The 20,627-nt window shown below is 51.5% G+C and overlaps 1 protein-coding gene across 2 annotated transcripts; it reads left to right on the top strand.

Annotated features, from left to right (window-relative positions):
* Nucleotides 1-3,458: 3,458 nt before the first annotated feature.
* On the top strand, nucleotides 3,459-20,094 carry RPAP1 (RNA polymerase II associated protein 1). 2 transcript variants are annotated; one of them, XM_047738216.1, is made up of 25 exons: nucleotides 3,459-3,512; nucleotides 4,307-4,556; nucleotides 4,864-5,012; nucleotides 5,292-5,381; nucleotides 5,842-5,959; nucleotides 6,582-6,797; nucleotides 7,664-7,843; nucleotides 9,070-9,185; nucleotides 9,512-9,610; nucleotides 10,673-10,774; nucleotides 11,004-11,171; nucleotides 11,426-11,608; nucleotides 11,898-12,032; nucleotides 12,134-12,304; nucleotides 12,797-12,954; nucleotides 13,417-13,575; nucleotides 13,705-13,906; nucleotides 14,328-14,437; nucleotides 14,792-14,987; nucleotides 15,214-15,366; nucleotides 15,584-15,726; nucleotides 16,305-17,061; nucleotides 19,034-19,264; nucleotides 19,417-19,476; nucleotides 19,581-20,094. In XM_047738216.1, the coding sequence occupies exons 2-25, from the start codon at nucleotides 4,313-4,315 to the stop codon at nucleotides 19,728-19,730; spliced, it is 4,290 nt and encodes a 1,429-aa protein (XP_047594172.1). In that variant the 5' UTR covers nucleotides 3,459-3,512; nucleotides 4,307-4,312; the 3' UTR covers nucleotides 19,731-20,094. The 2 variants fall into 2 exon arrangements, with proteins under 2 accessions (XP_047594172.1, XP_047594173.1); XM_047738217.1 differs by lacking the exon at nucleotides 3,459-3,512 and adding an exon at nucleotides 4,111-4,194 and having other exon boundaries at nucleotides 19,088-19,264.
* Nucleotides 20,095-20,627: the final 533 nt, after the last annotated feature.

Here is a 20,627-nt window from a genome sequence, read left to right as displayed (position 1 = left end):
AAATAAGTGGGGGGGTGCCTGGCTGGTTCAGTCAGAAGAGTATGTGACTCTTGATCTCAGGGTTGTGGGTTCAAGCCCCACTTTGGATGTAGACATTACTCAAATAAATAAACTTTTTTAAAAGATGGGAGGCAAGGCCAACCCTCTCAGGTCCCCTCGCTCTTTGGGAGCTTTGTACTCTATCATTCAATAAACTTTATCCCCCACCCAAAAAAAATGGTGCACCTGGGTGGTTCAGTCAGTTAAGCGTTTGCCTTTGGCTCAGGTCATGATCCCAGGGTTCTGGGATTGAGAGGCATCTGCCTCCCTGCTCAGCAGGAGTCTGCTTCTCCTTCTGTCTCTCCCCCACCCTCCCCACAACTTGTGCTCTCTCTCTCTCTCTCTCTCAAATAAATAAATAAAATCTTAAAAAAAAAATGGGGGACACATGGCTGGCTCAGTCAGTGGAGCTGGTGACTCTTGCTCTTAGGGCTGTGGCTTTGAGCCCCACGTTGGGTGTAGAGAGAGATTACTTAAAAATAAAATCTTTGGAGGTGCTTAGGTGGCTCAGTCAGCTGAGCATCTAACTCCTAATTTCGGCTCAGGTCATGAGCTCCAGTGGTGGGATTGAGCCCTGTGTCAGGCTCTGCTCTGGGCATGAGGCCTGCTTGGGATTTTCTCTCTCCTTTTCCCTCTACCCCCCCTCTCCCCCTACCCTTTATCAAAATAAATAAATAATCTTTTTAAGAAATGGGGAAACTATGTTTGGAGTAAATGGAAACTGTAATTTTCCTATAAATCTAAAGCTATTTTAGGGGCTCCTGGCTGGCTCAGTCAGTGGAGCAAGTGATTCTTGATCTTGAGGTCATGAATTTGAGCCCCAGATTGGAGGACAGAGATTATATTTAAAAATAAGTAAATAAAGGGGCACCTGAGTGGTCAGTCACTTAAGCATCTCCCTTCAGCTCAGGTCATGATTGCGGAGTCATGGATCAAGCCCTTCATCAGGATCCCTGCTCAGAGGGGAGTCTGCTTCTCCCTCTCCCTCCTTCAGCTCCTTCCCCTGGCTCATGCTCTCTCTCTCTCTCAAATAAATTAATTAAATCCTAAAAATAAATAAATAAAATCTTAAAACTATTCCTCTTTCTTTCTTTCTTTTCTTTTTTTTGTCAGAGAAAGAGGTAGAAAGTGAGAGCATGAACAGGGGGAGCAGCAGGCAGAAGGAGAAGCAGGTTCCTCACTGAGCAAGGAGCCTGATGTAGGTCTCGATCCCAGGACACTGGGATCATGACCTGAGCCAAAGAGAGATGAATAACTGACTGAACCACCCAGGCATCCCTTAAAACTATTATAAAATAAAGTTTATTTTTCAAAAAAATCATATCCATAACCAATAATTTTTTTAATCCTTAATATAAAACCCAATTTGTGTTTAGTTTTCCCCAACAGTCTCAAAATAACATCTTCTTACATTAGGCTTATTTGAATCAAGATCCAAACAAGGACCATATATTTAATTGATAGTGTCTCATGTGTTTGTAAATCTGTAAAAGTTCCCCTTCTCTCTAGGACATGAAATTTATAGAAGACACTGGGTCATTTGTAGAATTTTCCACAATTTGGGTTTGGTTAATTGTATTTTTGTGTTATCATTTAACACGTTCCTCTACCACACATATTTCCTGTAGACTAATAGAGCTAGATCCTTCACTAGATTCAAGTTTAATTTCTGGCAGGAAGGTTTACTTGGGAAGTGTTTTATAACTTCTAGTTTCATCGGATCAGGAGTACATTATGTCCACTAGTCTCACTTTTAGTGATATTCATAAATTGGCAACCTGATCCATCATATATAAAATCCTCATCAACCTTTTACCTAATAGTTTTATCAGTCATTGATGATCATTGCCTGGAGCAATTATTTCATTAGTGGTTGCAAACAATGATTTTCTACTATCATTCTTCCGGGATTTCTAGCTCCAGCTCCCCTCCCTTACTCCCCGTAACTTCTGACCAGGTACAGTACTATTTTGGACCCCAAGGATGGCTAAAACCTAGTAGCTGAAATTTACTGCTGCAGAGACTGTGAGAACTAAAGAAGGAGGCTATAGAATACCTGGAAACTTAGGAATGCAAATTCTTGGGTGCCTGGGTGGTTCAGTGGGTTAAGTCTCTCTCTGCCTTGGGCTCAGGTCATGATCCCAGGGTCCTGGGATCCAGCCCCTGCATCAGGCTTTCTGCTCAGCAGGGAGCCTATTTCCTTATCTCTCTCTCTGCCTGCCTCTCTGCCTACTTGTGATCTCTCTGTCTGTCAAATAAATAAATAAATTCTTAAAAAAAAAAAAAAAAGAAAGAAAGAAATCCAAATTCTTGGATCCTGTCCAAGCCTACTGAATCAGAAACTCTTGAGGGTGAGGCCCAGTAGTCTGTTTTTAATAAGCCCCCAAGGTGATTCTCATGCCTGCTAAAGTTTGAGAACCAATGGACTAACACTGGCTGCACTAAGATGGTCTTCAGTCAAGCAATGATTTACTAGGATCCTAAATTCAAGGCAATATGCTGGATGCTGAGTCCTATGGATGCCAAAAAGAAGGCCTGGTGCCCCCAAGGAGCCCACAGTCTATTCAAGAGAACAGCACATATACTTATGAAAGGTGACCCAGCAAGAGCTGATAACTGGCAATGCATTCCACACAAGCCAGCAAGTGGTATGGTGGAAGATTCCATGGAAAGTTCAGTGAATAGGCCTGGTTCCAGAGATTTTAGGGTTCACTCCAGCTAGGCCTTAAAGGAAGGTAAAGACTATGGGGGTAGGAGGTGGGAGAGAAGAAAGGGAGAATTTCCAAGAAGAGACACTTGAATGAACAAAGGTGGGCTGCTCACGAAGGTGATCACCCCGTGGGCAATTCACCACCGCCATTCCTACAAGAGTTTCTTCATTAAGCCTCAACTTTCCTTTTACATGCTTACCTTCTTGCTCACCCATAAACGCAGTGGGGAGGTCACCTTGGTGTGTGCCGGTTTCTGGGTGCTGCCCACGAGCTTAGGTGCTGGGTTTAGGATGGGATTATCCGGACTGGTGAGTGCAGAGGGATGTCTGAAGTACACTTTGCCTCTGTCACGGGTGTCGTACGTGCAAAAGGGCTTGTGCCTGCCGTACATCCAAAGGATGAGTGTTTTCAGGGTCAGCAGAGAGCCTACGTGGTGGGATATGGCAGGGATAGCCCAGTATCTTGGCGCTCAAGGGTTCCGAGTGCAGGGGCGCCTGGCTGGCTCATTCTTAAGAGCATGCGGCTCTCCATCACGGGGTGGAGCCAGGGTCCCACATAGAATGGAAGTCGAGATCACTTAACTAAATAAACTTTTTTTTTAAAGGGGGTGTGTGTGCCCCAGCGCCAAGCTGGCAAACCCCAGAGCGGGTGGAGCCAGACCAGCGAGAGGCGTGGCTGGGGTGCGGGGCGGAAGCTCGAATCCGGCGGCGGCGGAAGCGCGGCCCTTGCGGGGCAAGATGGCGGCGCCCAGGCGGTCTTAGAGTAAGTAAGGGGCGACTCTGGAGGGACGGACTTCAGAGTTCCCCGGCTGAGGGCTGGCTACAGAGTATCCGGTTCCTTTGTGGGAGCCTCCCCGAGTGTCTTTGCTCTACATTGAAGTGGCCGCGGCCTCTTTGGTGTGGAGATCCCGGCCACGGCCCTCCATCCTCAGGCTGCATAAACTTGAGACTCGGTGATTTTTCTGTTGATGCGGGTGGTCCAGAAATGTCGGCGACCGCAGACCCCTAGGGGCAGGTGTCAGACCCGACAGTGTACAAGTCTTGTACTTCTTTGGTGAAATTTATTCCTAAGTGTTTTGCTCTTTTTGATGCGATTATAAATGACATTGTTTTTTAAATTTCATCTTTTGATTGTTAATTTTGCTGGTGTATAGGAATACAGATGATTTTTATATGTTGATCTTTTATAGTCCAAGTGTTGGTTGGTTGGTTGGTTGGTTGGTTTAATAATTTGAACACCTTTAGGCCAGGCATAGTCTCTCTAGTTTGATACAGAATCATTATTCCCTATCTGCCTGGCTCCTGATGTTATTTTTCTTAGATTCCCTACAGTTGTTCCTGAGACTTTTTATCATCCACAGATTGTAAACAATCTTCAGTTGGCAGTAAATATTATTAGGCTGATGACTTCAAGGAGGGCTAAACAGGGAGGGGGTGGCAATAAGGTATGAATGAGAAGGAATGAGTTGATGTGAACCTAAGAAGTGTCTTTTCTGATGCACAATAAAGAGAGTCAGGGTTCAGTTGCAGAGGGCCCATCAACTTTATTGTTTGTAGGGTTGAATGAGAGGCAGTCCCCACACCAAAGCAGTGCTGGAAAGAACTGCAGGAGAGCAGCAGCTCGAGATGCTGTCGAGACCAAAGCCAGGGGAGTCAGAGGTGGACCTGCTGCGCTTCCAGAGTCAGTTTCTTGCAACTGGTGCAGCTCCAGCAGTACAACTGGTGAAGAAAGGAAGTAGGGGAGGTGGCAACACTAACCTGGACCAGCCTCTGCTGCAGGACCGTCGGGATGTGGTGACACTGGACAGTGAGTGGCGGTGGATGTGAGGCTGAGAAAGAGAGAGGGTGTGGCCTCAGGGTCCTCTCCCTCTCCCTGATGTGGCTGGATTTTTTCCCCATCATTATTTCAAACACTGCATAACCTCTGTTGCTGCAGCCCCATTTTACATATGAAGAAACTGAGATTCACAGAGGTTAAATATCTTGCCCAGGGTGACACAGCTTGAGCCAGGACCCTACAGCAGCTGCCTTTCTTTCTTTGGTTTCCTCCTGCCCTCAGTCTCTTCCTGGGAAAGAATGACTATCCTCACATCCGGGGTTTTTTTCTTTCTCAGACCTCCCAGATTCGCCCCCAGCTTTGGTCCCTGCTCCCCCGAAGAGAGCTAGACCCAGCCCCGGCTGCCCCCTGCCTGAACATGAGGACCCTGAAGAGAGGCTGAACAGGCATGATCAGCACATCACTGCCGTCTTGACTAAGATTATTGTGCGTCTCACCCTGGTTGAGTGGGATGAGGCATCCTGGGACAGTGAGGATATTGGGTGGGTATGGTGAGCCATATGAGTAGAGGGTGATTCAGAAAGGTGGGATTTTATCCCCCTGCAGTCAGTTTTGGGCTGCTTTAGAATCACTGTACCCAAAGAAGCAAGGTGCATTCATAACTCCCTAGAGAGATTCCGAGTCATACAGAATTGGGGCTAGTGGGATAGTGTTCAGCCTGGGGAAATCTCAGTACCTTCACTACATTGTGCTTTGTTGCTGCAGGAACGAGATACAAGTTCAGTGGCAGTGAACCTGCCTATGCCCAGTGGTGTTGCTTTCCCTCCTGTGTTTCATCGCTCACAGGAGAGACAGGTAGGCAAGGTGCTTAGGTGGTGTTTAGGAGACATTAGGTGAGCCTCATAGTGCCTGTTCTTCAGGCAGATAATCTGAATAATGATAAACAGTTTCTCTTGTTAAGGCAGCACCATGCTAAGTGCTTTATACACATTACTTAATCCTCATAACAACCCTGTAAGGTAGGTAACATCATCCCCATTTTTCAGATGAGGACACTGAGACCCTGAAAAGATAAGTAACTTGTCCAACACCACATATCTAATAGGTAGAGGAACCAGAAATCCAACCCAAATTTGACACACTTCAAGACCTGTCCTCCTGTAGAGCCCTGCTTTTTCTGAGGACTAGGGTTGTGATCCTTGGAGACTAAGCAAGTTGTTTTATCTCTTTGTTCCAGTGGCCTTAGTGTAAAGAGGTTGAGAAGAAAAGGGGGTAGTGAGCCATCAGTCTCCTGAGTTTTCTTCTTGCCCTATAGGGGAAGTCTGCAACATCTGGTAAGAGAAGCATCTTTGCCCAAGAAATTGCAGCAAAGAGAGCATCTGAAACCAGTGTCCCACCAGTTAGAGAAGTGTCTACCCCGGATCCACCAGATGGTAAGCTGGGTTTGAAGAGACTTGGGCTTGACCTTTTTGTAATACACAATCATAGAGTCACCTTAGGGTATAAGTCTACCCTGTGTCAAATATGAAGGCGTATTTAGATGGCATTTGAGCCATCTAAAGAGAAAGCTGTCCATTATCCCCACTTACAGTATTGAGTACCAGTGGCTCGGGTCTACATCCGGATCTTAAGTGCAGGGGAAATGCAGGCCATTATTCGACCCTAGACAAAAGGAAGGAGACAGAGGTGTTTGTCAGAGACTGTAAAATAAAGATGTAAGCTGGAATTCCTATAATGATTTAATTAGCAAAAGAGCTGGGGGCAGGCTTCTGGAGGCAGACGGCTACCTGGACACCCAAGAAAAGAGTCAGAAAGTAGGATGTTTCTTAGGGAAGTATCCCTCAGAAAGGGGAAAAATGAGTGGAGAGGTCTCCACCCAATCCAGCCTGTGTTTGCCTTACTGGGGGGTGGGAGGGTAGGTAAAGGGATGTCTCTGCTCTGTGCCTGGGAAATCTCTGGGGTCTCCTTCGGTCTCCAGGACTAATGGGGTTAGGGAAGAGGGCCAGAAGGCCCGGCTGGGGCAAGGCAGTGAAACCGATGATACACTTGTTCCAGGTGCTGCTTCCTGTGAGGCACTCACACCTCGGGAGCAGGGCTCCTGCTGGGGCAGCTGTGGCTTCCAGGGACCCCATCTGGTCACCGGGAAGGGGCTCGGGAGCAAGAATGCTGAGCAGGAAGCCCAGACCATCCATGAAGAGAATGTAGCAAAACTGCATGCCATGGCCCCTGAGGAGATCCTGCGGGAGCAGCAGCGGTTGCTGGCTCAGCTTGGTATGGCACGCTGGGCTTCCTGCCAGGCCGGGTCTCGGAAGGGACCCCCACTCACTGATGAAGGCCTGCTGAGAGGGCCAGACCTTTTGCTGGGTATCTGACTGCATTATTTCATTCTGTCCTCAAATATGTCCTGGAAGGTAGGTAGTATACTAGTATATACTAGTATACTAGTCATTTACTTAGGGAAAAAACCCGAGCCTCAAAACTTGAAGAAATTCTCCCCTAGTCACATGACTGGTAAGGAGCACAGACGAGATGTAAACCCGGGTGTCTCGGGTCTGACAGGCCCTGCTCTAAACCACTATATTGTGTATGCTGTACTACTCTAGGATACGTATGCTGTGTGATAGCTGCACCCTCTCTAGCACAGCTGTGACATGTTCATGGTTTCTGTTCACCCCCACAGTACCACTTGTACTTTGGGCTTGTCCCAAACTGTATACTTAGTACCTTCATAGAACATACATAGATTAGGTTCCAGTAAATACTTGTGTGTAACTAAATTAGCTGAAAGCAAGAGAAATGGTTCCCTGAAATGCCTTCTCTTGGGCCCTAGTCAGCATTCATTCATTTATTCCACAGCCACTCCCCTTGGGCCTCTGACCTGGGGCCAAGCACAGGGGCGGGCAGGAACCTGGGTGGGCCAGAGGACTGAGAAGAATGGACAGAAGGGTGGGTGGGTAGGTCCTAGTGACAGGTATGGGTCATTGAGGTCGCAGGAGAACCCAGGGGGCTCAGGCCAGGTGTGGGAAGAGGCTTGTCCTGGCCTTGGCACCGGCAGACAGACAGTGTTCAGCAGGTTTCAGGTCTACAGGAGCCTGGGGAGGATCTGTCACCACTCACTCTCCCATCCTTTCCTCTAGATCCCAGCTTGGTTGCCTTCCTGAGGTCTCCCACCCACACCCATGAGCAAGCAGGAGAGAAGACCACAGAGGAGCAGAGGCCAGGAGGACACTCTGTTGAGGTCACTGGAGAGGAACCCATTGTGCCAACTTTTGCAAGTGAGCCCAGGCAGGAAGATGATCTGGATCCAGGAGCCCCAGGTTTGGACAAAAGGGGACATCTTTGGGGGAATAAAAGCAGAGGAAAGTATCCCTTCTTCTAGGCCTGGCAGATGGGAAAAGAGAATCTTCTCTGTCCTTGCACATCTAACATTAATCTTCATTATTGTCTGGAAATCAGTCTTTATTTGTTGATATGTATGTTTTTCCTTCCTGGGCTTCCTGTTTTCTTGTCCTGTTACTGCTCCTTCTCTCCCTCCCCCAGTAAGTGGCAGCAGGATGTGACGGCTGAACCCTCCCCCAGCAGATCATCTCCACCCACCTTTATGGGAACCACCCCAGCTCTGGCTTTGTCCACCCCACGGTTTTCTGCCTCCACTGTCCGTGCTGAGGCGGGGAAACGGCAGGGCCCGGTCAATGGAGAAGAGGCTGACGTAGGTCTTATGAACATGCCAGACCTAAAGCAGAGAGGCCAGTGGGAGCACTCATTTCCCAGGACCTGGATTATTTTATTAGTGATTAACAAAAGAAGAAATTAGATTATGAAAGCCAGGAAGCTCCTGCCGCTCAGTGAGCTCCAGGCCAGCTGAGCAGGTCAGGTGAGGGTTGGGGGAGAAAAAGGAGGGTTTCCCGGATGTGTGTTTCTGTATCTTGCCCACAGAAGCAGGGTCGCTACCCCTCAATGCCCCACTCCGCTGCTTCTTTAGAAGGTCAGTACTGGGGTGCCTGGGTGGCTCAGTGGGTTAAAGCTTCTGCCTTTGGCTCAGGTCATGATGCCAGGGTCCTTGGATCGAGTCCCGCATCGGGCTCTCTGCTCAGCAGGAAGCCTGCTTCCTCCTCTCTCTCTACCTGCCTCTCTGCCTACCTGTGATCTCTGTCAAATAAATGAATTTAAAAAAAAAAAAAAAGGTCAGTACTAGGCAATAGAGAACTGTGTTTTCCTTGATATATATGGTCCTCCCTTCCTCCTTTGCTCCCTCTCTCTCCTTTTCTTTACCTCATTCTCTTTCTCTTGCCCCTCCCAGCAAGTACTTGGGGTCAGCAAAGGGTAGAGCCCAGGCCTGGGTGTGTTCTGCCATATCTGAGATATTTGCCCAATTCCCAGGAGTTCCAGCCCCTGGGCTGTGCCACTTAACTCTAGTTAAAGGCAGTGGCTGCCACACCCTTGGGCAGAGGTAGGTGTGGCAGCTGCGGGGTAATGGCTGGGACCCCAGGGGATCAGTGAGCTGAGCTCCTTAGGGAATATCGCTCCACTTCTATCTTCCTAGCTCTGGCCCTGCCTCTGACCCCCCACAAAGAATGGGTGCACATGGACACCGTGGAGCTGGAGAAGCTGCACTGGACCCAGGATCTGCCTCCGCTCCGAAAGAAGCGGACACAGGAGGTGAGGAGGGCCGGCCAGCCTACGAGGCGGGGAGCAGGCTGGGAGTGGCCATGGAAGCCCTACCCATTGGGACCATATCACTTGTTCTTTCCCCCATGCTCTGGCACCCAAACTCAGGCCCTTTTCCAAATCCCTGGAGCTTGAGGAACATGTCTCCTTTACAGTCCTCCTCCTCTCCCATCACCCTGCCTGTCCCCTGGTGTCAAGGGAGTCCTGTTTCCACTCAGGGGTAGAGTCAGGACCCGAGGCCTGGGATGAAAGGTGAAGAGTGGGTGTAGGGAAGTTGCTGTGTCCCCAGCCTACAGTCTTCTTTCTCTTCCCATTAGAGGATGCAAGCCCGATTTAATCTTCAGGGAGAGCTCCTGGCCCCCGACGTGGACCTACCCACCCATCTGGGGCTACACCACCATGGAGAAGAGGCAGAGGTGATACATGGGCCCAGGGAGGACTGGGCAGCTCTCAGCAAGTGCCTTTATCTGCCGTATGGAAGAGGACCTCTGGTCACTTGCCTTGGGCCTTCTCTGTAGCCTGTTCCATTTCATGGCCTTGTTATGCATAGGTTCTTAAGCTCAAAATGTTTCTCCTCTTCCCTTCACATTCCAGTCTTGCCCGAACTTGCCAGTTTTATGTCTGTCACCTCTCCTGGTGCTTTCTACAGAAGAGGCTTGCTCCCTCTTACCTGTTCGGTCGCCACATCTTCCCATCCAGCCCTCACAGGGCGGCCATACTGATTCCCTCTGGGCCAACCCAGGCCACACCTTGCCTTGGAAAGTTTCCTGGCTCCCTTCTGACCACAGAATAGTCTTGGCTCGTTAGCCTGGCAAGGCAGCCCTTGGACAGTGTCTCCCTGCTGACCCTCTAGCTCTGCCTTCTCACTCCCACCTCACCACTGTGGTGCTCTCTCCCCCGCAAACAGGATGTGCTCAGGGACCTCCAGGCTCAGGGCTCCAGGCAATGGAAGCTCCCTCTACCCACTGAGACAACATCACTTTTCCACATTCCGCCCCCCCTGTTTTTTTTTTTTTAAGATTTTATTCATTCATTTGACAGACAGATCACAAGTAGGCAGAGAGGCAGGCAGAGAGAGAGGAGGAAGCTGGCTCCCCGCTGAGCAGAGAACCCGATGCGGGGCTCGATCCCAGGACTCCGGGATCATGACCTGAGCCAAAGGCAGAGGCTTTAACCCACTGAGCCACCCAGGCGCCCCCACATCCCCCCTTCTCTCTCTCTTATTCTCTTGTTGCAAGTTAAACACAGATTGCTGCATTTCTCCCTGTCTGCTTTATGCTGTGGTTACTTATGTGCAAATCTTACCTTCTTTACCAGTTTCTCTCCATGGAGAGACGAGGCAAGAGATAACCACTTACTTAACTTTGTCTTCCCCTTGACAACTAACGCAGTGCCTGGGAATATAGGGGTTTCTGTTTATTGGTTGGGGGTTGCTGCCCCGTGGGTTGGCTTCTTCTGACATCTTGTCCCTGCCCCAGAGAGCAGGGTACTCCCTGCAGGAGCTCTTCCACCTGACGCGCAGCCAGGTGTCCCAGCAGAGAGCATTAGCGCTGCACGTGTTGGCCCAGGTCATCGGCAGGGTGAGTGAACTGCCCGCCCGGTCCTGCCTGCCCCCATGCCTCGCCCCCCTACCCCGACCCCAGACTTCCCCACCTCCTTTTCATTTGACCCCAGGAGCCCATATAGCAGCTCTCCTTGGGACAGACTGGGAATGGGACAAACCCAGGGTCATTGGTGGGCAAATGTAGGGCTTAGGACAAAGACTCTATAACTTCAGCATCTTTAGCCAGGTTTTCCCCTGCCCCCCAGGCCCAGGCTGGTGAGTTCGGGGACCGCCTAGTGGGCAGTGTCCTGCGCCTCCTTTTGGATGCTGGTTTCCTCTTCCTGCTGCGCTTCTCCCTGGATGACAGAGTGGATGGGGTCATTGCAGCTGCAGTCCAGGCTCTTCGGGCTCTGCTGGTGGCTCCTGGAGATGAGGTACACAGGGATAGACACGGAGCTTGGAGGCATCAGGTTCCCTACCCCCTGCTCCTGTGCACACCCTCCCTGCAAAGGCTTTGCCCAGCAGAGCAGAGAAGGGGATGGCAGCAGCACTGTCTTCTCCTAAGAGCCCCTACACCCAACAGCCTTGTTTTCTTTTCTTAGTGCAAGGCTTCTGCTGACTACTCCTAGGCCCTTTTGGGGCCTGACTCCTTCCTCTTCTTCCCACCCCCTTTTCTTCCCTATGGCAGGAGCTCCTTGACAGCACCTTCTCCTGGTACCATGGAGCTTTGGTGTTCCCTCTGATGCCCAGCCAGAAAGACGAGGACGATGAGGATGAAGATGAAGAGCCTCCAGCGGAGAAAGTAAAAAGGAAGAGCCCTGAGCAAGGAAACCGGCCTCCATCTGACCTGGCTCGACACGATGTCATCAAGGTAAAGACGCTGGGCAGCTGCACCTGTCCCCCAACCTTGAGATCGAGCACGTCTTTTGGGGATGGGGGGTGGTGCAGAAAGAGAATCCAAGCAGGCTCCTTGAGCAGCGGAGAGCCCAGCATGGTGCTCGATCCCACAACCCTGAGTTCATGACCTGAAGTCAAGAGTCGGACACTCAACAGACTGCTCCACATTAGCGCCCCCACAGGCAAGCACATCTTGGGCAAGAACGGTCACTGGGGCTTGGGGCCCAGCTGTGTGTGGCACTGGGTTTATCTCTGATCACCAGGGGCTTCTGGCTACCAACCTGCTGCCTCGGCTGCGCTACTTGCTGGAGGTCACCTGCCCAGCACCTTCTGTGGTCCTTGACATCCTAGCTGTGCTCATCCGTCTGGCCCGGCATTCCCTAGAGTCAGCCACAAGGGTGAGAAAGAGGAGAGGAGATGGGGAATGGGCAAAGAGCCTAGCTGGGCCTGGGCCTGACCCTCAGCCTCCCTGCCTCCCTTTTCTTCCTGTTCTCCACAGGTCCTAGAGTGCCCTCGGCTAATAGAGACTGTGGTTCGGGAGTTCCTGCCCACCAGCTGGTCCCCCATGGGAGCGGGGCCTGCCTCCAGCCTACACAGAGTGCCCTGTGCCGCTGCCATGAAACTGCTTCGTGTCCTGGCCTCGGCTGGTAGGAACATCGCTGCCCGACTGGTGAGCAGGACGAAGGTCCAGAGATGAAGGGCTGATGACAGGGCTGGGCTGGGGGCTAAGCATGGCCTCTGGGCTCTGGGTAACTGGCTCATGCTATCTTCTTCTTCACCTCTGATCCAGTTGCTCTGAAATGCAACAGGAACCACCAGCCGGAAACCTAGTCACTTGGAATCTAGTGTATTCTCTAGGCCCACTGTATTTTCGTTACCTAAAGAGCTCCCTCTTCCCTGACCAGGAGAGCCACGTAGAGATGGGCAGCCATCACCCATAGCCAAGTCGCCCTAGAAAAGGTGTCTAGCAAGTGCTTGCTAGAAAGAAGGAGGGGAGGGAGGGATGGCTGAGGTAGTTTCATCCTGGCCCAGAGCGAAGACCCCGTGGCACAAGAGGGGCCTGGAACAGGGCTGAATTGGGCCCATCGCCATAGCAAGAGAACCTGAGGCCGCTTGGGCCCACAGCTGAATGGGATGCCAGACTCTGCCCTCTCACCCTCAGCTGAGCAGCTTTGATCTCCGGAGCCGCCTGAGCCGCTTTCTAGCAGAGGCTCCCCAGGAAATGGCCTTGCCCCCAGAGGAAGCTGAGGCTCTGAACAGCGAGGCCTTCCGTCTGTGGGCTGTGGCTGCCTCCTATGGCCAAGGTGCTGACCTTTACAGGTGAGGAGAGATGGGAGGAGGCTCCCTTGTAGACCCCTCCAGTTGTGCACTCGGGCCTAATCTGATGGCCCAGCCTTGCTCAATGAGTCCAGCTCAGAGGGATGCTGAGAATGAGGAGGAGGGGATTCTGGGAGGAACGAAGGAAGCCTGGGGGCCAGGACCAGCCAGGGGACAGTAGAACAAAGCTGAGGTAACCACATTCTGTGCACGACAGCCTCAGTAGCTTGGTGAAATCCGATTTAAATCCCCTGTGGGAGGAAGCCTGGAAGGTCTACCTCTTTCCCTTCCGCCCCCAGCCTTCCTTCCCTCTGAAGCCTTCCACAAGTACCCAGCTCTGGGGCCTCTGCCTCCGGAACCACCTTAACCAGCCTGCAGATCCCTGGGGGAGCGCCCTGCCTTGTGTCTCCCATTTCCCCATTCAGGGTCTTCATACACTGACGGATAGTAACTGTTCTCTCCCAGGGAGCTGTACCCAGTGCTGATGCGGGCCCTGCAGGCCGTGCCAGAGGAGCTCAGCACACAGCCCGCTCGGCCCTTGTCCATGCATCGGATAGCGTCCTTGCTCACTCTCCTTGCCCAGCTGACCCTGGCTACCAGCAGCACCGCCCCTGAACCCAGCAGGTGGGTTATAGATAGCTCTGAGCTCCAGAATGGGGAGAAGCACACCTTCAGAGGGAGAGGGTGGGTAGAGCTTATGGGGCCCTCGAGGCATCCAGACCTTCACTGTGACCCCTTTTGGCACTCCTGTAGTGACAGTGCTGGGGCCAGTGTGTCGGCCACCCCTTCCTCGATCACTTGGACACAGGTGTCCGGGCTCCAGCCTCTTGTGGAGCCCTGTCTAAGACAGACCTTGAAGTTGCTGCCCAGACCTGAGATGTGGCAGGCCCTGGGCCCAGTGCCCACGGCCTGCCTGCTCTTCCTAGATGCACACTACCAGGCCTGGAGCCAGCAGGTGAGTGTGGCCTGCCAGCCTTCCTCTGTGCCCTGCATGCCTGCCTCTGTCTTTACACACCACCCTCCATCTCCCTCTCTGTTTCCACCTCTCCACCCCTACTTCCCCATTCTGCTTTTTCCTGCTCTCCATGTTTTTCCTCCCACCTTTCTTCCTTTTTCTCCCTCCACGTCCATTGGAACTGCAAAGGAGCTATGTTGGTGGGGATCAGAGACCCCCAAGCAGCAGCTCTGTCTCCCTGGAGGAAGATAGTGGGTGTTGGAACAACCTCGGGGTCTTTTCTCTCCAGAGGGTCAGAAGGCAGAAGCCTCCAAACACTTGACTCGTGGGCTCTTAGAGTAATCGGCTTGGCCTGGGGACCCAGGGTCTAGGAGAATGGGTGTCTTGGGCTCTTAGCTCAGTGAGCTCCTTGGTCCCCCAGCCAAGCCTGTGCCCAGGGGATTGGCTACAGGATATGGAGCGCCTGTCAGAGAGCCTGCTGTTACCCTTGCTGCGCACACCCAGTCTGGGCAGCCTGTGGGATTCTCTTGGGTATGTACTGTATGTGGGGGTGGAGGTTGGGAAGTGGGGGTAGGGGGGAGGATTATGTACTTTTGGGTATGTACTTTGGTGGGGGGTGTGGTTGGGAAGTGGGAGCAGCGGGGAGGAGGCAGCTTCTTTTCCCGTGGGACTCCTGGGTCTAGCTCCCTCATCCATCCCAAATAGAACCTCTCAACCAGAGGAAACCTGACTCCCTAGCGGGCAGCACTTGAGGACTCTGAGGAGTGTGGGTATAGGTCCACATAGCCAGGTTCCTGCTGGCCTTGGTGGCAGACCAAGCAGCTCTTTTCTGGCCTGGCACACATCAGGCCAGAGCCCCTCTCAGCTCCTTCATTCTGCCTCCAGGAGCTGCTCCCCTCTCTGCAACCCGCAGTTCTGTGTTCGGGCCCCTGAAGCTCTCCCCAGCCTCGTGTCACTGGGCAGCACAGGAGGCCGCCTCTCTCTCAGTTTGGCTGGCTCAGCCTCACCGTTCCCGTTCCTCACTGCCCTTCTCTGTCTTTTCAACACCTTGGCCCGGATCCACAAGGGGCTGTGTGACCAGGTGAGACCTAGGCGCCTGGTACGGGGTCAGGTGGGGGGGTGAGGGGCATGGAGTGGCTATACAGCAAGAGTCAGAACAAAAGTTACCACTGGGGGAAGGGAGGTCTCTCCTGCCAGCCCCCATTTCTGTGAGTTTGTCTGGGGAGGGGGCAGCCACCTGAGGAACCCCTATGCCCTTTGAAAGATCAAAGTTCCCTTCAGAACTGAACAAGTTTGCTTTCCTTCAGCTGGCTGCCATATTGGCCACACGGGGACTCCAGAACTACTTCCTCCAATGTTTAGCTCCCATGGCCGCCCCACACCTCACGCCCTTCTCTGCGTGGGCCTTGCGCCATGAGTACCACCTGCAGTACCTGGCACTCATCCTGGCGCAGAAAGCGGTAGGTACAGCCCAGTCCCCCGTACCACTGTCCTTCCCCCCACCTCCCATTAACCACCACCCCTCCCCACCTTCTTTGGAGCCTGTGCTGCTTCTGGCAGTCCATGCACACCCTCCTCCGCTCTAGACATGCCTAGGATCTGGGCAGCTATTCTCTGTGCACGTGTCCTCACATCTCTCTGTTCTGTCCCTCTCATACCCCGCTTCTCTGTTCGTAGGCAACAGTCCAGCCAGATCTGGCCATCAACACCGCCCTCCATCACAGTATGGTCTTGGCCTTGCTGAGCCGACTGCTGCCCGGAAGTGAGCACCTTGCCCATGAGCTCCTGCTGAGTTGTGTATTCCGTCTGGAGTTCCTCCCGTGAGTCCAGGCTTGGTGACATCAACTCGGCCCTTTGAGAGGCTGCTGTGGGTGTTGATGAAGCAGCCCTGAATATGGAGCCAGGGGCCCTGGGTTTAATCCCCTTTCTTCCGTGGATTGTGCTCTCCGTGTCAGAGCTTCTGTTTCTCATCAGTAAAGTGGGATGAAGATACCCACGCTAGAGAATAACAGTGAGAATCCCGTATGACCGCTCAGCTAAGAAGTGGCGTATAAACTAGCTATATACACATAACAGCTAATGGGGACCGAGTGCTTACTCTGTAACTGGCCACTTCTTAAGTACTTCTCTTGTGTTTTCCCAGTACTATGAGATAGGTACTGTTATCCCCATTTTACTGTGAGGAAACTGAGGCACTGAGAAGCCCCATTAGCCTGTCCCTAGGCAGTGGACTCTGATGCCCACCCTCTTAATTACTACATGCACTACATAGAAAGTGATTAGGGAACAGGAAAGAGCAGGATTGACCTGGAACCTCTAGGAAGCCCTGGAGAGCTGGCATGGTGTCCAGAGCACTGTGGTTCGAGCGGTCACTTTGGGCTTTTGGATTCTGTTGCAGGGAAAGAGCATCAGGGGGTCTGGAGGCAGCCGACTTCTCTGACCGGCTGTCCTTAGGGAACAGCAAGGACTCAGGGTGTAGGCGAGGCGCTCTGCTGGCTCAGGCCTGCCACGACCTCCCCAGCATCCGCAGCTGCTACCTGACCCACTGCTCACTGGCCCGAGCCAGCCTGCTAGCCTCGCAGGCCTCATACCGAGGGGAGCTGCAGCGAGTCCCCGGCCTGCTGCTCCCTGTGCCAAAGGAGCCACTGCTGCCCACCGACTGGCCTTTCCTGCCACTGATCCACCTCTACCACCAGGCCGCAGACACTTCCCTGGGGCTCCCTCCTGCTGACACTATAGGCACGGCTCTGCGGGCTCTGCAGTGGGTGCTAGTCCTGGAGAGCTGGCGCCCTCAGGCCCTCTGGGCCGTGCCTCCCGCCGCCCGCCTGGCACGGCTCATGTGTGTGTTCCTCGTGGACAGTGAACTATTCCGGGAGACCCCAGTACAACATCTGGTGGCCGCGCTCCTGGCCCGGCTCTGCCAGCCTCAAGTTCTGCTGGACCTCAAGCTGGATTGCCCACTTCCCGGCCTGGCGTCTTTCCCTGACCTCTATGCCAGCTTCCTGGAGCACTTTGAGGCTGTCTCTTACGGGGACCACCTCTTTGGAGCCCTGGTTCTCCTTCCCCTGCAGCGCCGGTTCAGCGTCACTCTGCGTCTTGCCCTCTTTGGGGAGCATGTGGGAGCCTTGCGAGCTCTGGGCCTGCCTCTGACCCAGGTACTTTCTCAGGCCACCAGAACCTGTTGTGGCCTTCCTGTGCTGGGCCTGGGAGGGTGTCCTGAGCAGTGGGGAGCTTTGATGGTCCTCAGGTTCCTTACCTTCTGGTGGATTTTGACGAGATTAACAGAATCATGGAAAGGCTTTAACAGGGTATCTGGCATATAGGATGTATTGGTTATTATTAGCAAGCCACAACTCATTACTCAGTGCTACAATCTAGATGAGAGACATAGTAAAACCTAACAGAGTTCTAAGTTATTCACATTTTAGATGTTAGGTCAGGATTCAGGAAAGGAAAAGATCAAAGTGGGCTTCCCATAAGGAGAAAGCTTTGGGGAAGAAGCAGGGATTGACTTGGGTACTGAAGGATGGGTAGAATTTTATGTTGGGGTAAGGACAGTATGTCCCTAGTGGAACACCATCAGCAAAAGCTCAGAGGCAGGAAAGAATATAACAGGGTGGGAAGGAGAAGGAGCCAGATTTCAGTTTAGGAACTTGTTGGGAACAAGCCTAATAAAGTCTTAGAGAGCCTCAAAAATCAAGCTAAATGGTTAAACATATAAGCTGTAGAGAGTTAACTTTCTTAAGGTTTGGGGTTTTTTTTTTTCTTTATAACTTATTCTGATAAACTTTAAATATTTTAATAAATACATTTAACATGTATATAAAATAAGTCTTTTATATAAAGAACTAAAGAGAAAACTTAAAAAAAATTTTTTAAAGATTTTTATTTATTTGAGAGAGAGATTACAAGTAGGCAGAGAGGCAGGCAGAGAGGGATAGGAGGAAGCAGGCTCCCTGCTGAGCAGAGAGCCTGATGCAGGGCTCGATCCCAGGACCCTGGGATCACGACCTGAGCCAAAGGCAGAGGCTCAACCCACTGGCGCCTGAGCCACCCAGGCGCCCCTACTTCTCCCTTTGCCCTTCCCAGCGACAGTGGTTTTCTAGTTTTTTGCTATTTGAAGTAACACTATGATAAACACCACTGGATATAAACTTTATCTCTTTCTCTCATAATCCTGTCTTTTTTTTTTTAATTTTATTTATTTATTTGTCAGAGCACAAGCAGGGGGAGCCAGAGGGAGAAGCAGACTCCCCACTGAGCAAGGAGCAAGGAGCCTGATGTGGGACTTGATCCCAGGACCCTAGGATCATGACCTGAGCTGAAGGCAGACACTTAACCAACTGAGCCATCCAAGCATCCCTCCTTTTTTTTTTTTTTTTTTGAGATTTTATTCTTTAAAATAATCTCTTCACCCAATGTAGGGCTCGAACTTACAACCCCAAGATCAAGCGTTGCATGCTGTACTGAGTGAGCCACCCAGGTGCCCCTCTCATAATCATTTCTGCACTGAATTGAGAGTGATTTTTTTAGGGAGTTACTGGTCCAAAGAAAAGGAACTTTAGAGGGGCACCCACATCGAGTTCTCTGCTCGGCAGGGAGCCTGCTTCCTCCTCTCTCTGCCTGCCTCTCTGCCCACTTGTGATCTCTGTCAAATAAATAAATAAAATCTTAAAAAAGAAAAAAAAGAACCTTAGAAAGGTTTCATGGGGCTCCTGGGTGGCTCAGTGGGTTAAGCCGCTGCCTTCAGCTCAGGTCATGATCCCAGGTCCTGGGTTCAAGCCCCACATCGGGCTTTCTGTTCAGCAGGGAGCCTGCTTCCTCCTCTCTCTCTGTCTGCCTCTCTGCCTACTTGTGATTTCTCTCTGTCAAATAAATAAATAAAATCTTAAAAAAAAAAAAAAAAGAAAGGTTTCATAATATGCTTGAGCAGTTGAATGTGACATTTTGAAAGTTTAGTTTTAAGCAGATTAAACAAGTAGTGGTAGGCAGTAGAAATTTACTACTGCTTCCCAATTTCCCAGTTTTCCCTGCTTCCCAGCTCTTTAGTCTTTAACCTCAGTTCTTACGATAGACAGGAATAGATGTCTGTCCAGGATCTTATCTCTGCCTCACGATTTGGCTCAGGTGACCATCAGGCCTCCACCCTGTTGTCAGCATGTCTCATTGCCCCTGTCACAGCTGCCTGTGTCCTTGGAGTGCTATACAGAACCTCCCGAAGACAACCTGGCCCTCCTTCAGCTCTATTTCCGGGCTCTGGTTACCGGTGCCCTCTGTCCACGTTGGTGCCCTGTGCTCTATGCTGTGGCCGTGGCCCATGTCAACAGCTTCATCTTCTCCCAGGACCCCAAGAGCTCAGTAAGTTACAACTCCATCACCAGAGGGTGGAAGAGAGACTGCAACTGAGCTGCCTCTGGGTCAGCTGGGGAGGAGATGAGGGTTGGATGAGGGCAATGATGGGTGTCAGCCCTGGGCCCAGTGCCATCTCTCCCTCCCTGTTCTGCTTCTAGGAGGAGGTCAAAGCTGCCCGCAGAAGCCTGCTGCAGAAAACTTGGCTGCTGGCAGATGAGGTAGGACGGGGCACATCCTGGATGGGGGGAAATAGTAGGTCTTGGGGGACAGATCTCAACAGGATCTCAGTAGCTACTTCATAAAATTTCTTCCCTTTTTGCAGGGTCTCCGGCAGCACCTTCTCCACTATAAGTTCCCTAATTCTGCCCTCCCAGAAGGCTTTGAGCTCTATCCCCAGTTGCCCCCTCTGCGTCAGCAGTACCTCCAGCGACTGACCTCAGGGATGCTCGAAAATGGGGTATCCAAGGCCTAGTTCAGTTGCTACAGATGGAGACTTGGATACATTCTCCTGGGGTTCACCAACACGTGCCTGGCCAGACAAAAGGATTCTGTGTCCTTATGGGTGCACAAGAGACAAAGGAACAGGAGGCTTGCCTTCCTGGAAGCAGGCCATTGGAGCTTTTTTGGAGCAGGGTGAGCCCTACCATTATATACTGATGTGTGAAGCTCAGGATCTGGGGCTTCTGAGGGTCTGTACTGGGAGTGAAGGGTGACTTAACTATTTAACCCTCTTTTGGGGACAAGGAAAACTATGGACATCTCTCCTTCCCCTGCCCCAGACCAGGATATATGAATGCTGTAGATGTCTACTGAAATAAAAAAATTTTTGTATCTCCTAGGAATCTGATTTGGACTAATATCAGACATGGTAGTTCAGGATTGGTATGGAGGGATGGACTGTCCCAGGGGAGAAGCAGGACTTCTGTGAGAGATGGGGAAGTAAAAACTAAGTCCACATCTGGGACAACTAAAATGTGGGTCCCAGTTCTGGAGGCAAGCCAGGCCAGAGCAATTCTCTTAGGAAGGGGTACTACCTTTTTTTTTTTTTTTTTTTTTTTCAAATTTGACAGAGAGACACAGCAAGAGGGGACACAAGCAGTGGGGAGTGGGAGGGAGAAGCAGGCACCCTGCTGAGCAGGGAGCCTGACGTGGGGCTTGATCCCAGGACCCTGGGATCATGACCCGAGCCAAAAGCAGATGCCCAATGACTAAGCTATCCAGGTGCCCCAGGAAGGGGTACTTCTTAAAGGACTTTCGGCAGTCCATTTGGAGTATAAGTATCCTTAGTGAGGTCAGCATCTTATCTCCATATGGTCCATTAACTGCTATCCTGAGATATGAAGAAAGCAAAAACCAGACTGTGCAATAG

The sequence above is a fragment of the Lutra lutra genome, chromosome 7 (genome assembly GCF_902655055.1).
Source record: "Lutra lutra chromosome 7, mLutLut1.2, whole genome shotgun sequence".
In the NCBI taxonomy this organism is placed as follows: domain Eukaryota; kingdom Metazoa; phylum Chordata; class Mammalia; order Carnivora; family Mustelidae; genus Lutra; species Lutra lutra.
The sequence above is the reverse complement of the archived record's forward strand: the minus strand, read 5'-3'. Positions and strand labels throughout refer to the sequence as shown.

Excerpts from the sequence above, each read along its gene's own strand:
- RPAP1 (XM_047738216.1), top strand. The coding sequence starts at position 4,313 with ATGAGAGGCAGTCCCCACACCAAAGCAGTGCTGGAAAGAACTGCAGGA. Across the intron at positions 5,013-5,291 it reads CCGTCTTGACTAAGATTATT|GAACGAGATACAAGTTCAGT; the intron begins GTGCGTCTCACC and ends TTGTTGCTGCAG. Across the intron at positions 15,727-16,304 it reads TTCCGTCTGGAGTTCCTCCC|GGAAAGAGCATCAGGGGGTC; the intron begins GTGAGTCCAGGC and ends ATTCTGTTGCAG.